At 43.9% G+C, this 14,833-nt stretch overlaps 1 protein-coding gene across 1 annotated transcript in view; it reads right to left on the minus strand.

Moving 5' to 3' along the window:
• GRIN2B (glutamate ionotropic receptor NMDA type subunit 2B) overlaps nucleotides 1–14,833 on the minus strand; it is a 544,711-nt gene that overhangs the window by 94,466 nt on the left and 435,412 nt on the right. The window contains exon 9 of the mRNA XM_029206241.1: nucleotides 11,003–11,117. Within this exon, the coding sequence (XP_029062074.1) occupies nucleotides 11,003–11,117 (115 nt within the window). The remainder of the gene's footprint in view (nucleotides 1–11,002; nucleotides 11,118–14,833) is intronic.

Raw genomic sequence — 14,833 nt, forward strand, 5'->3', positions numbered from 1 at the left:
AATGTACGCATGTATGTATTTTTAGGGATGTGTGTGTGTGAATGTGTGTTTAATAATAGGTAGTGAAAAGGGATAAGGATGTAGGGATGCAGAAAAGCTTTTCTGCTGTTGTTCCTATCTTTCTTGCCTCTCTCCATTCCTCCTTCCCTTACTTTTTCATTTTATAATCTTCTCAGGAAAATATTACACTGAAACAGCCAGTCCCAGTTTAAGCCAACTCCCCCCACCTACCTGGTACCGGACCACTTCTGAACACTTTGTTTAAAAACTCTCATGTGGTAGTGCTCACGTATTTCCGTGGTGTGGTCTGTCCTCTGGTCTACAAAACCACCCCCATTGGTAGTGCTACGCTTTGATGCCATTAGTCTATTTATACCGTTATACTCTGTGTATCAAGGCAAAACATATATTGGACTTAAATGGAGCCAGACGTAAATATCTACACTCAGCTCTGCCACTCCTTAAGTGTATGACTTTGGCAAATCATACAACTTCCCTGAGCCTCAGTATACTTACCTGTGCAATAGGAAGTAAGTTTTCATAGGAATCAAAATTAGGTCATATATGCTAAAACTCTTCATAAACCACATTCTTAATAAAGGGCTCAATAAATGTCAGATGTGCTAGTGCCAAACCTTCCTAAGATCCCTTGATCTCAGGATAGACTGCTTTAGAAATTGTACATCTTTCTCAGACCCTTTAGGGAGAATAGATGTTTTTTCACTGTTCTATAAAGAGAATGCTGAGGTGGCTTAAACATCACCAGAAGTTCCACCCAAGAGGTAAGATTCTATTCCTACGCCAGAAAGCTCGCCTCCTTATGGGATGAGTGAAAAAGATGGTACGCGTTATTATGAGAATAGCCAAAATTGACGATCTTAGAAGACACCATACACCAAACCTTTAGAGTAGAAAAACGTGAAAGGATATCTACAGAGTTTGGTGTAAACGGGGAATATTGTGCACTTTGAAAATACAGCTGTGGAGAATGGTCCTCTTTCCCTTGGGGTCTATCACTCTCTCCCGGACGTCTACTTGTGCTCTTCCCCTCTTTTATTTGTCTCCTCAAGACCACACTTTCATTCTCCTCATTCCCCTGGCACAGATCTGCTTTAAGTTTAAGCCTTCAGAACACATAGCTGATGGAGCTGAGACCTGGAATGCCGGGAGAACTGGCAATGGGCAGCCTTTATGCACAGCAGAGAATACCTGGGTCACATCATCACAGAGAGGGAGAAAGTGCAAGAGCTTGTCTCTCTCTCAAAATGAACTGAAATGTTCACCAAATTATGGACAGAAATCATTCTGATAGAGAAAATACTAAAATCACACCAAATAATCTTGAGTGCTATGGCTGCTGTGGAATGCTTGTATTCATGTTTTTTTTTATTAATAGCTTTCATTCTTAAAGGCAGTTTATTTTCTTAATTGGCCAACGCTTCCTTTCAACTCTTTGTACTGGGGGCCGATCAGCAGAGATAACATGCCAAGGTCGGCGCTCCCCGCCCTATGCACACAAATCTCTTTACCCTGGTCCCGGCCAGCTCTCGTAAGTAGGTATTGTGGAGAGAGAGGCTGTGCGTGGACTTGTACAAATCTGTCACCGCTGTAGGAAGAAAAAGCAGACGATCTCCTGGTGAAAGGTCTACAGACGCATGCTCGTAGATGAAGAACATTCAGATATCATAGCTTTAATGTCACACCTCAGACTTCAGGGCAGGTGTATATGCTATTAATGTATGCACGAAGTAGCTTGTTTGGTGGAAAATACACCAAGGTATGAAAAGAGTAGTCCCTGCCATGATGGCCCGGACAGTCCTGAGGCACATCAGCCTGTGGGTATGTGAGTCAGCCAGCCAGGTGCTGCCCCACTGGTGAAAGAAGGGGATCACTCTCCCTTCTTCCTGGGTCACTTGGGGCACAGAGAATGGAAACAGCACTAGAAACGATGTCATACCAAGCATGAGCCCTACTACCTCCTTAGGAACACGGGACTGAATTTTACAAGCTTCCAACTCTCAAGAAAATGGTCCCAGGATGTTGAAAACTGCAGACACAGACCACATGAACAACCCCACCCTCTGTGTGCTATAACTGCCAAAGGTAAGAAATATTCTCACCAGCAAAGTTAGAGGATCAGAAGGTCAGAAAGAGAAAAACCCTCTGGGATCCCCAGCAGACCAGGAATCACAAAGGAGAGCCTTTCACACCCACTGCATGTGTGTCTTCTCCTTGTTACTGAATGAATATAACCCAAGCTTCTTGAATTAAAGGATATCATTTTGAATGTTTAGGGACATAAAACAACAACAAAAAAAGGTGACCAAACCTTGTCACCTCGGACATCAATCCTACACATCAAAGCTGGATTATCAAAAACTCTGAAATTATTCTCATATGCGTACCAGTCTCTACCGAATACACATATGAATGCCTAATCATGGGGGATCAGTTTAAAGAAGTATGATACATCTTTACAATGGAATATGAGGCAGTCATTAAGTTTCATGCTTTTGGATAACATTAATAAAATAAGACAATGGTCACAGTATCATAGTGAGAGAAAAAAGAAGACTGCAAACTGTTCATACATTGCGTTTCCAGTTCTATTGTATCACACTGTATTGTGTTAAAACGTACACATATACACACACAGGCACAGAAAAAAGCATCAGTAAGAAACAGAAGAAATGTAAACACTAATTCTTTGCAGGTATGTAAATGGGTAAATTTTATTTCGTCCCCCCAAGTATCTTTAATAAGCACCAATTACCTTTATAATAAGAAAATCATAAATGTTGGTTTTAACCTGTATATTAACATAAGAGTCTTGTAACCTCTACACCACTATTTCATCTTCAATACCACTACTGGAAAAACATTATAGCCTAGAGTTAGAAAGTTCAGAGGACTCAGGAGCCAACCAAAGACAACTGTCATGAAATAAAATCCTCAATAAAATTTAAACAAGGTGGATGAAAGCTATCTTTTGGCTTTGGGGATCCTTTCCTCTATACAGTGTTTCCTTAAGTCAAGATTAAGCCAGCACTTCTGTCTCCAAGCTCCATCCTGCTTTTCTCCCCCATCAGCAGGTATAGGTTTCAAAGCAAAGTCAACCAAGGTTATCTTGTTCTTCTATCCGCTTCATTCAGTGGCTGATGACAGCACATGAAGACAACCAGCCTTTCTGAAATGACATTTCTGAAGTCCTTTCCCCCAGTACAACCTGCTCTGCTCTTCGAATTATTTTATAAATGTACATGGGGGTAGCAGCTTGACATTGTGCACTGAGTCTACCAGGAGTGGGTGTGGAGACCTTGGGGGTTAAGGGCACACCTCCACACCATGGGCTGGCCCCCAGTGGTCTCTTTCCGGGACCCTGGAAAAGGGTGTAGGCAAAGAGCATGGGCCACGGCTCTTGGAGCTGAGGGAACCAAAGAAGGGAACACTTGGATGTGAAAGTCTGTGATAATCACAACTTGGAAAGACAACCAAAAGCATGTAATCCAGAGGCCTTGTCTATAAACCACCGTCATGTATACGTAGGGTCTTTACTAACCAAGCAAGATGAAAGAGCCACCCAACTATTAGACCATATCAAATAGTCAGATTTAAAATCACCTGAGGTTATAGAAATTTTACATGTCACAATAAGCACCCTTCTCCTTGCAATACTTCTTTCCCCAGCAACTAGGAAAACAATAATACTAGTTTGGTGGGGGCAACACTAGGCTCATAGTAGGTGCTCAGTCGTTATGTGCAGGAAGGAGGGAAGGGAGGGAGGGGAAGGGAAGAAGAACTCTCAAAGCCTACAGTTCACGCATTGTTGTTGTTTGGGCAGGACTGCACGTTACAGAGTCATGAAGATATACCCAATTTTTAGTTCTTCCAAAGTCAGTCCCTGGTGGGGTTAACAGTTCTGGTACTCAACACTTCTCTCTAGAAAGAAATTCTCCTTATAGCTAATATAAATCCTCTCTGCTTGATCTTAAGCCCACTTACTCTGGTTCTGTCTCGGCAGAGAAAGTGAACAGCTGATCGCAACACTTGGTCTAATAATTCTTCATATATTTAAAGAGAGTAAGTCATCACCTTGTTGCCTCTTCTTCTTCCCCTCCGTGACCGCAATTCCCACAGCCCTTCTCCATGGATCCTGTTTCTTAACGCCTTAATCCAATGATGCATATTAGTATATGCAGTTCAAAGTCAGCAAAAGGAGCATGTTGTCAAGTGGTGGTATCGGGAGATGCAGCAAAAACACACCAACACGGGGAGGAGCTTCTGTTTCACTCTTCAGACGCCCTCTGAAAGTCTGGAGAGAGCACGTGGATAGCCCGTGGCCTCTTCCCCCGGGGCGGGAGGTGGAATTCAGCAGGAGCAGGTGTGTTCAGGCAACACCAAGTATTTCCTGGCCTGCTTAGCACTGTCTCGCACTCTGCTGGGCACAGACATCTAGCGGGAAACCAGCCAGATGTGGTTCCTGTGCTCGTGAGCAGACCGTCAGTTCGTCCGTGATGAGAGAGAGAGAGAGAGTGTGTGTGTGCGTGCGCACGCTCTCTGAAGGGATGGACGGGCTGTTTTAGGTCACGGGTCAATGGCTTTCAAGCAGAATCTGCCACAGTGGCGACCAACCTCTGTCCTACCATCACCCACTTGATCGCTCTGCAATAGATCACTCTAGTCCTCAGGTATCGGTGTCACGGAGCAGCCGCAGCCTGGACTCAGTGCTGCCTCCTGGATACGGGGCTACCGGAAGCATCCCTTAACCGGTTTCGTTCCTCCCAGGCTCCAGATGCTGGTGGGACCTTCTGTTCTATAATGTTGTTGCTTCTGAGGCGGCTCTTGGGAGTCTTCTCTCTACCAGTTTGGTTACCCTTCCTCTCTATCACTGATCCATACGTTAATTCATAAATACGACTATGGACTCAGCACTTCCTACCGACCACTTTCACCTTGAACCCTTCTTCCACTGGTGGATATGGCTGTAATCTCTCAGGATTGCCAGCCTAAGGTGATAACTGGGGTTTGGGGAGCCCAAAGAATGACCCAGACAAACGAAGAATGTTTTAATCTACACAAGGAGGGGTATTTTCTGGTAGGTGGAGGCAGGGAAGAGGGAGTGCGCTTCTAAAATACACCTCTGGCGAGTTTGGGGGAAAGACGAGCGGAGAGGCAAACCATATGTATTGTCCTGCAATTCCGACCCAGACAGTCCCTTTAAGGTCTGTTTACCTCTTACAACCTGAAAAATGCATCATCATCATTTCTTGAAGTCATTACTCAGAACACACCCCACTGCATTTCATTTTTACTATCCCCATTTTAGGAACGATTAAATGGAAGCAGGGAGCAGTGGCAATGAAGCAAATCATGAGAGGCTCTGATAAAGACAGGAGCCTGAATGCTTGTCGGAACCGCTTCTCTGTGCCAGACTATTTTTAATGCAAGCTGATGCATCTGTCCCCCTCTTAGAGAGACTCACAAACGAAGCCACTCTGCAAACAAATATTTTTCACCATCCCCTACCCTTTCCAACTCACCATGCTGTGTGTGTGTGTTCCTCTTTATTTTTTTTGGACTTTTTTTTTTTTTGGAGTATAATTGCTTTACAATGTTGTCTTAGTTTCTGCTGTACAACAAAGTGAATCAGCTATATGTATACGTATATCCCCTCCCTCTTGAGCCTCCCTCCCAATGCCCCCGCCCCCGTCCCACCCCTCTAGGTCATCACAGAGCACGGAGCTGAGCTCCTTGCGCTATACAGCAGGTTCCCACTAGCTATCTATTTTACACATGGTAGCGTATATATGTCAATGCTACTCTCTCAATTCGTCCCACCCTCCCCTTCCATTCCTGTGTCCACAAGTCCATTCTCTATGTCTGTGTCTGTGTGTTCCTCTGTAAATGTTCTTCACATTTCTACATACCAGAGATATGTACTTGGCTTTCTGCAAATATAATTCTGATCCAGGGATCTCTTTGCTGTTCTAGCCCCCAGCCTCCATGCCTCCTTAGAGGCTACTAACATACGGTCCCACTAAAGGTTCACAAAAGCATGTACTATTCGTTTAAAAAAAGAGGTTGAGTAAATGTAGAAAATTTGTATACGCTTGGGAGTATTTTCAGAGCAAATACATAAGACATTGCGAACTATGACTGCTCTGAGGAGGGACCTGGGGGACCAAGGATCATAGGTGATCAGAGGACATTCTTTTTACTGGATATTCTTTTGTATCATTTGACTTTTTACCATGTGCAGATATTACCTTAAAAAATTACTCGAGGAGGGTGGGGACTACCAATTGGTATTTGTTGAATACTGGCTATGTTTCAGCCACTATTAACTGGTTTTACTATAATATCTCCTTTAGAGTTGGTTACTGTAAAATCCCCTTTAATCTGTATGACAGCCTTATGTAAAGCCCCATTTTACAAAAGGGAAATAGACCCTGGTAATACCAGTCACTCTGTACACACAGCTGATAAATGGCGATGTGGGAAACTGAACTCGGCTCTCTCCGATTTCTAAAACCATGCTCAGTCCCACAGACTATCCTGCCATCACTTGAAGTCTTTTGGAAGGAACCAAATTGATAAGACAGTAGCTTTGAGACGACTTTGTAAAAACCTGAAGGAATACTGTGAAATCCTATCACACGATTCACACAGTAAATCTTCCTCTTCCCAAGGCTTCCTGTCGAACACTGTTCGGGCGTGCCTGCCTGGAGATGAGCCCTCCCGAAGGCGCCCTGAGTCCCTTGCTGGTCCTCGGGGTGCTCAGTCCGTAGGGAGATGTACCTGCTCTTACGTGCTTTTCAGTAAACCACTCAGTCTACACGGGAGAGTCTCAGGTAGAAGCGAATGGTCACTACCAGTCACTGCTCTAACCCTCCTGAGCGTACAGATTCTTCATTTATTTAACAATTATCTTTTGAGTGGTCCCTCTGAGCCAAGCGCTCTTCTTAAGTGTTAGAATTATTGAGGTGAACTAGGCCCTTGCGCCCGCACAGCATCCGACCTGGTGTGGGAAAACAGGTGATAAACAACACAAACAAGCACACAAATGAGCAAAACGTCAGACAATAAGTATCTTGAAGCAAATGAAAATAAACCTGACTGGGTGGCTACCTCAGCTTGGGTCATCAGGGAAGGCCTTCTGAAGAGATGACATTTACCCCAATGACAAGAATGACGAATATGTCCTGGGAGCTACTGTCCTTACAAACAAAGTCGGGCTCCTTTTGTATGCTCCAGCCCTCACCAACTTCCATGCCACGCTCCGATTTATTTACAGCGTGAATACGTAACCTCAGAAGTTAGAGCTGGAAAGGACCCATCTCACGCCATGGTTCTAGACATGAGGGCAGAAAGATCCAGAAAAGTGAAAAGAACAGGTCACACAGCCAGTTAGGGGCAGCACCAGAGGCCAAAGGCCCCACCTCTTAACCCACACCTCTTCCACAAATTGAGACCCATTCTCTCCTTATCTCCCCAGTGACCATCTCTTCACTGTAGAATCCTCACCCTGAGGGCCTGCCTCTCTGAAGTCTAAGTCTTCCCTGGACCACTGGGGACCTTCTGGAATGCTATTAGGAGTCCTAAGCATGCAGAAGGGTTCTGGGGGCCAAGGTGACAGCGGAAGAAAAGGTACAACTTCCCACAGTTCGATTTTACCACAACCCAGACATGCCCTAGACCTGTCCTGGCATCCCCACCCTGCCCGCAAGGGCTTCCAAGTTTGGGAGCTGTGTGGCTCATGAACCTAAGGAATACTGAACATCTCTCTTCAGCAACGCTCCCTGATGTAACCAAGTCAGTATGAAAATGTTCTATTCTAGGATCCCAATCCCCCCAAAAGCCTTTATCAAAAGATTACCCACAGAATTTCTTTAAATAACAAGCTCCCTTAGCACACTTAAAGTACGATCTATGAAAACTCAATCTACATAAAGATTTTATCTCCCCTCACCCAAAAAAACGAGCTCTTGTATCAAGGGCAATAGCATAAACTTGATTCTTCATGATGGCTTTTAGACTCTTGTATTATGTAATGGTTCTCATTCATTCTACGTATATTTATTGAGCTATGCAACACGATCCTCCAGGTTGCCATGAGGACACGACAGTATAAAGACACAGCCTCTGTCCTCTGGAAGCATCACACATGCAACTCTAACACAGGCAGATGTGACGAGTACTACAACAGAGTACGGACCAAGGCTACAGGGGATAAGGGAGCAAAAAATTATATCTTGGCCAAAGATCAGGGATGGAGCCTGCAACATTTTAATTGGGCTTCAAAGGATGATTACGATTTGTATAACTGGACCATTCATTCCAGGAAAAGAAAACATCACGACACTCTGTACGGAGAACAAGACATACAAGGGCACATTCTCAGAACAGAGAGGAGTCCAGTGTAGCTTGACGGTGAGATGGGAAATGGTGAGGAAGAGAAGACGGGTGTTGGAAAAGAGACCAGAGCCTTGAATGCAAGAATAGATAGAGTTTGGGCCCAATCCACAAACTGCAGAAGCTATGAGCAGGTTTTGGGCAGAGAAAGAACTAGAATTGTGGCTTGGGAAGCTCTTTCTAGAAGCCATGTCCAGGGCTGATCTGAATGGTTCAACGTGGGCGTCAGGGAGAAGGAGGCCCATTTAAAAAATTATCCACATGGTTCCCAGATCATATAGAAATAAGGAATAAATTCAAGAGTTAGAGTAGAGGTAGATCTGTTAAGGAGGCGTGGGATCCAACCCCCAGGAAGGAGGGTCTAGTTTTGGAAAGGGCTGGGGGTCCCAGGCCTCAGATTCCAGCCTAAGGAAGAGAAGGCAGCACAAATGATGGGAAGTGGTGTCTCTTTAAGACAGGACGGTCGTGAGAGGGCCTCTTACTTGAGACAGTAATCATGAGTCTACTGAATAAAAGCCACCCTAGCTGGATGTCTTCTGATCCATGTATGAAGCCTCCGTTTTTAATAACTCCTCTTCTGGAGATATACAGAAGTGCCTGTTGTACATGCCGGCCCAGACACTCCTTGAATGATTATGTCTCCACAGCAGCAGTGAAAAGCAGCTTGACTGGGGTAAGGAGTGGAAGCCCAGGGAATAGCCATTTTGGGACAAATGACAACTCAGGGGAGGGGCGGCAGCTTCAATCACGAACCCCGGGCATAATGGCAGGCTTACAGCCAAAAAGCCCTGATATGAGGAACACATGACAGATCGAGGTCTTTGGTTTGAAAGATAAGGCCCTGGGTCCCACCACCTGAGACACACATGCCTGGTTTCACAGGTGAGCATTCTCATAACCACCTGTCCACGGCTCTCTGTGACAAGATGGTGACTTTCACGAAGTTTATCTCTGGCTTCTTTTCCTGGCTACTCTCTTTGGAACTACATCACCTGGTTTCCATCCTAGTCAGAGCCATGCTGACATCCTGAAGTCTGTTCTCAGCCAACTGGCCCACAGCGTCTGCAGAGTCTGTAAATCAATGCTTCCCAACGTGATTCACAGAATATGATTTCATGGGTAAAGGGTTCTCGTGATAAATCATTTGGGGAAATGCCAGATTAAATAAAATTAAAGATGTTTCTTTGCTGTAAGACACCTCTATTGGCAACAACATGGATGGACCTTGAGGGTGTTATTCTAAGTGAAGTAAGTCAGACAGAGAAAGACAAACACTGCATGATTTCACTTATAAGTGGACTCTAAAACAAAAGAAAAAGAAGAAAACCTAGTTCACAGATACAGAGAACAGACTGGTGGTTCGTCAAAGGGTACAAAGTTCCAGGTGTAAAATAAGTAAGTCATGGGCGTGTAATGTACAGCATGCTGACTGCGGTTAATAATACTGTGTTGCATATTGAAAGCTGCTAAGAGAGTAGATTTTAAAAGTTCTCGTCACAACAAAAAAAAAATTTTGGAACTATGTATGGTGACGGATGTTAACTAGACTCTCTGTGGTGATCATTTCATAATATATACAAATATTGAACCATTATACTGTATACTTAAAACTAGTATAACGATGTATGTCAACTATCCCTCAGTAAAAGACACCTCTGAACATTCAAATGCTAATATGTTCTGAGAATCTCCCAGAGTGAGACAGAGTAGACAGCATCTCTCGGTCTTATTTATCTGGAAACCATTTCTCAGCAAAGCGTCTAAAGGCACAAGTGCCCTGCCGAACATTCTCGGGAACACCAGTGATGAAATTACTCTCAGGAACATTTGCATTTAACTAGGAATCAGGTATAGTAATAAAAGCCAATACCTAGTAAGTGCTTACTATGTGCCAGGCACCCTTCCAAGTCCTTTACATATATTAATATATTTAATCCTTATAACAACCCTGTGTTATTGGTACTATTATTATTATCCCCATTTTTCAGACGAGGAAGCGGAGGCACAGAGAAGTTAAGAGATTTGCCCAAGGTCCTAGACAGACAATTTAGTGAGTAGAGGAGCTGGGGATTGAACCTAGGCAGTCTGGCGCCCACGTAAATTAACGCCTAATGGTAGAATTTCAGACACTGTGGTCAGCTGGCAGTGGGAGAGATCCTGAGAAGAGCCTTGCATGGCAAGCCTCCAGTCACAGGAAATCCAGACTTGGGTGCTCATAAATTCGGCTTCACAGGCCTCCCCAGTGTACCGTGTAGGACACGGCTTCTGAATTACACCATGATTCGGTTTCTCCACCTAACTGTGTTATATGGTGCATGCACACTTTTCCGTTAAAACAGTCATGCTGCAGACAGCACCGCTACCAATAAAACAGAAATACATAGGGACAATCATCTCTTCATTGACCAAAGTAGCAAGAAAATGAAGATGCAAGCTTGAGAAATGGCCTCCCCTGTGTTATTAAAGTATTGATCTCTTGCTCTCCAGCTCAGAAAGCAAAACCAAGGTGCCATTTTCCTCCAACGTGTTGCAGACTTTCCGATCCCCACCCCCTCTACTTAGTATGAGAATTGCCAAAGACATGTCCTACCCTCTCCCACTTCCTCTCCTTGTTCAGAAGTATGATCACCAGTTTCGGGTGCATCTGGTAGCCGTCTTCACTGAAGGACAGATTTCTCCCTTCAAAAGTCACATTGATCAGATACCTGGAAAGATAAAATACAGAGAAGGTTGAAAGTACGAAGAAGGTACGCTAGAACAAGATGGTTAGGAAGACAGAGAGAATGGGCTGGAGGCAGACACGTAGATAGCGGTACAAATACCACGTAAAGCTTGTACCCCTCGGGCTCCCATCTGATGATCCAGTACCGTCATCCAAGTTTCCACATAATAGAAATAATAAGACAGAAATTTGAAACAAGGGCAGTGGGTTTGACTTTAGTCTGCAGCTATGACTGAGCAACTTATTTAGCCTTTTGAACATCAGTTTTTTCACGATCTGCCAAAAATGGGGTAATAAAGAACCTGCTCTATTAGGTTTGTAAGGCTTAAATTAGAGAGCTCACCACGGGGCCTGGTGCAGAGTACTCTCATTAAGTGTTAACGATTAGTATTCAAAAAAGGAGCTGGATTAAAGGGCAGAGGTGGTAGAGACAAGACACAGTGAGCGTGGGCCAACACAACTTCCTGCTCAGAGAGCCTGGAGTTTAGGGTCTTTCTGCCTCCCAGAGATATGCCTACACTTTTGAACTCTTGCGATGTGCCTGCCCAGCCCATACTTCTAAGGGTTGCAAGATAAGTCCAGCAGTCAGGGATCTGGTTCCATGAGATGCATCTGGAAACCAGGGCTATTGCACTTTGTAGAGTGAACAGAAAATAGCAGGGGTGGGAGGTGGTGATGGGGGAGGAGGGAGAGACATTTCACAGAGTGTTCTAGGTTCAGGCACTTAAACTAGCAGAAACTCTAATAATTAGAGTCAGACCAATGGAGTTGTCTCCCTCTCCAACACCTGTACCCCCCGCTCAGCCCATCCCCCTGCTGGCTGCTCGGACCTGATGAAGTTCCCTCACTGGGAATTCCCACAGGCGTGCTCATTCCAACAGCATTAGTGCGACTGTGCTGATGGTAATTTAGGTCCCTTTACCATCATGGCTCAAGGAATCAATAATGATTCGCTCTGTGTTCACATGACATGCTACTCTGGAGCCTCGCACCTGATGCTGCTGTGAGATGTGTCTCTGCTAAGAAGCAAAATGGGAATCTTGTGATTGTCCTGAGCATTCTAAAGGGCTTCAAACCTTTGACCAACAACGGTGTCCTACTACATCTGAAGGGCAGAAGAAGAATGTGCAGGAGGTAGCTTAAAGGCTCCTCTTTTAAGTCTTTTCATTCAACGGAACTGTGAGCCTCTTCTTTGATTCTTCCAGATAACATTAGGTTAAGCAACAAGGTTGCTAGGATGCCATGTCCTTCAGGCACTTCTAGAGATGACTAGGCATTGTGAACCAAATCCTCATGGACCACTTCTCACTTCTAGAGCCGCCTGGGGTTTTTCAACCTGTCATTACGGGGCAAATGCAATCAAGAATACGAATTTTGCAAATCAAGAATAGGAATTTTGAGATTCCTAGAATCTCAAAATCGGAAGAGACCTTCACAATCAATTAGCCACTTACTTCTTGTAGTTTATGCTTCCCTTCTACATAATAAAACCAGCCCTCTCAGCTCTTCTTGAATACTTCCACTGATGGGGAGCTTATCACTGTACACCCTACCCTCAAGGCAGCCATCTCACTGCTGGGCAGTTCTTTTTTACCTAAAGCTGAAATCTGCTCCCCTACCACCCCTAGATCCCTGTCTCCGCCTTAGATATTATACAGTCTTAGTCTAATGCTTCTTCCACATGGGAGCCCTTCAAGTATTTGAAGATATTTATCGTGTATCCCTTACAAAATAAATTTTAGTCTTTGAAGAAACCATAAGCTCAATTAGTTCTATAATTTTAACTTGATAGATCAGGGAACTGAAGCACAGAGAGGTCAAATTATGTGCCCAATGTTCTCCAGCTAATTGGGAGCAGAAATAACATTTTAAGTGCCATTCTCGATCCCATGTCCTCTCTAGCACCCCAACCTGATTCTCGTATGCCACAGCAACTTTAATATCCCTGGTTCCTTCATGTGGTCCTGCTATGCTACAGCTTCAGCTCCCTCCCTCTATCCCCTTGGCCACACTCTCTGGACACCCGCAGTCGGTAAAAGTGTAGCATCCCTGATTCCGCTCAAGGCTCCACCTGGCGTCTTCGCCATTGCCTGTGCTGTTCTTCCTCTCAGCTCGGTGCTGCCTGCTCCAGCCCGTCACTGCTGAGAAGGTGATACTCGGGTCTCCTGCAGTTAACAACAACTTCAACACTGCAACCGAAGCCCCATATGATTCACTTCAGGGAGTGTAATTACAAAAGCACAAGACACAATATTTTAAACTAACAGACCAGAATTTAAGCACCCAACATAACCAACTTGAAAAATATGTTCTTACGACAACAATATGGTGCGGCTTAGAGTAATTTCTGGAAGTCTGCAGAGAAGGTGTACAAAACATGTAAAAAAAAATTAGTCCTGCCTCTGTTTTGGAAGAATGCAAGAGAGGAGGGGGAGACGGAGAAGGAAGGAAGGGAGGGAGGGAGGGAGGGAGGGAAGGAAGGAAATGGAAAGAGAGAGAGAAAGAAGTACGAAGGGAGGGAGGGAGAGAGGGAAAGAGGGAGAGAAGGAGGGAGGGAAATAAATTATCTGGTTTAAGCACCCTCCTTTTCACCAGACAAGGCTCTGAATAATTCTGACTTTATCTAAAATGCCATTAAGAATATTTCAAAGAAAGTGTCCATTTCAGAAGGCAATTATAAAAGAGGAGTTCCAAAAATCATGTAAGTAATAAGCAGCACGCATGGAATAAGTAAACAGCCTCTCAAGATGACTTCTTTGAAAGGGGACAGCACTGAATTAAGTGGGTAAGTTGAGAAATTCAAACTCCGAGAAAATAAACCACGTTCACGGGTAACTGCTCTGTAGTTAATTTCTCTAATTGTCCCTGCTCCCGAGCCTTTTGATTTTCCTTATACATTCCTCTCTCTCTGGAACGTTCACCCTCTTTCACTTTGACACGTTCATTTTATTCTATGTTGACATTTCTCATATATTGTACTTATCAAAAATAGTACTAAAATGTTATGATGATACACAAAATGCTCTTCTCCAAAGTATCCTTTAATCATTCATATCCTTCAGCAGTGTATAGAGTGATCATTCACATTGTGTTTTTCTGAGTAATTCCCTGAGACGTGCCAACATTTAGCTATTAGTGAGGAGCTTGCAAATATATACTCGCCTTGAGCAAGGATGCCCTTTGAATAGCAGAAAAGACTGATCCATTCATTGGTAATGAAAAGTGTGAAAAAATAATCGGGAGTGTGGTCACTTTTAGACATGTGACCTTGGCCTTGAACCTGACTTTTTCCTCTTTAAAATGGAAACACCATTTTTTACCTCCAGCTTATCAGGTTGTGATGATCACATGAAACAGGGGGTAGAAAAATGATATAAACTATGATGCAAATATAAGGTTATATAGAATAAAAAATAGATATTAGCCTGATTTGAGTATCTAAAGGCGAGGAACCTGCCTCATTTTTGACCTCAGTGAGTAAAAGTGGGATGATTACATTTAATAAGACCAAATGGTCCATAGAACACACGGGAGGAATGGAAATTGTATCTCACGTATGGAGGATAAACTAGGTCAAATGGTCATATTAATTTAATTTCCATAAGACCTGAAAATATCCAACTACCTTTGAATCTGGCTGTACTTTGTCAATTTTGAATATTAATTAAATTAAAACCTCAAAACTTCCATGTATAAATT

This window comes from Monodon monoceros, unplaced genomic scaffold (genome assembly GCF_005190385.1).
Source record: "Monodon monoceros isolate NGI ecotype Baffin Bay Population unplaced genomic scaffold, NGI_Narwhal_1 Super_Scaffold_6, whole genome shotgun sequence".
NCBI classification, from domain to species: domain Eukaryota; kingdom Metazoa; phylum Chordata; class Mammalia; order Artiodactyla; family Monodontidae; genus Monodon; species Monodon monoceros.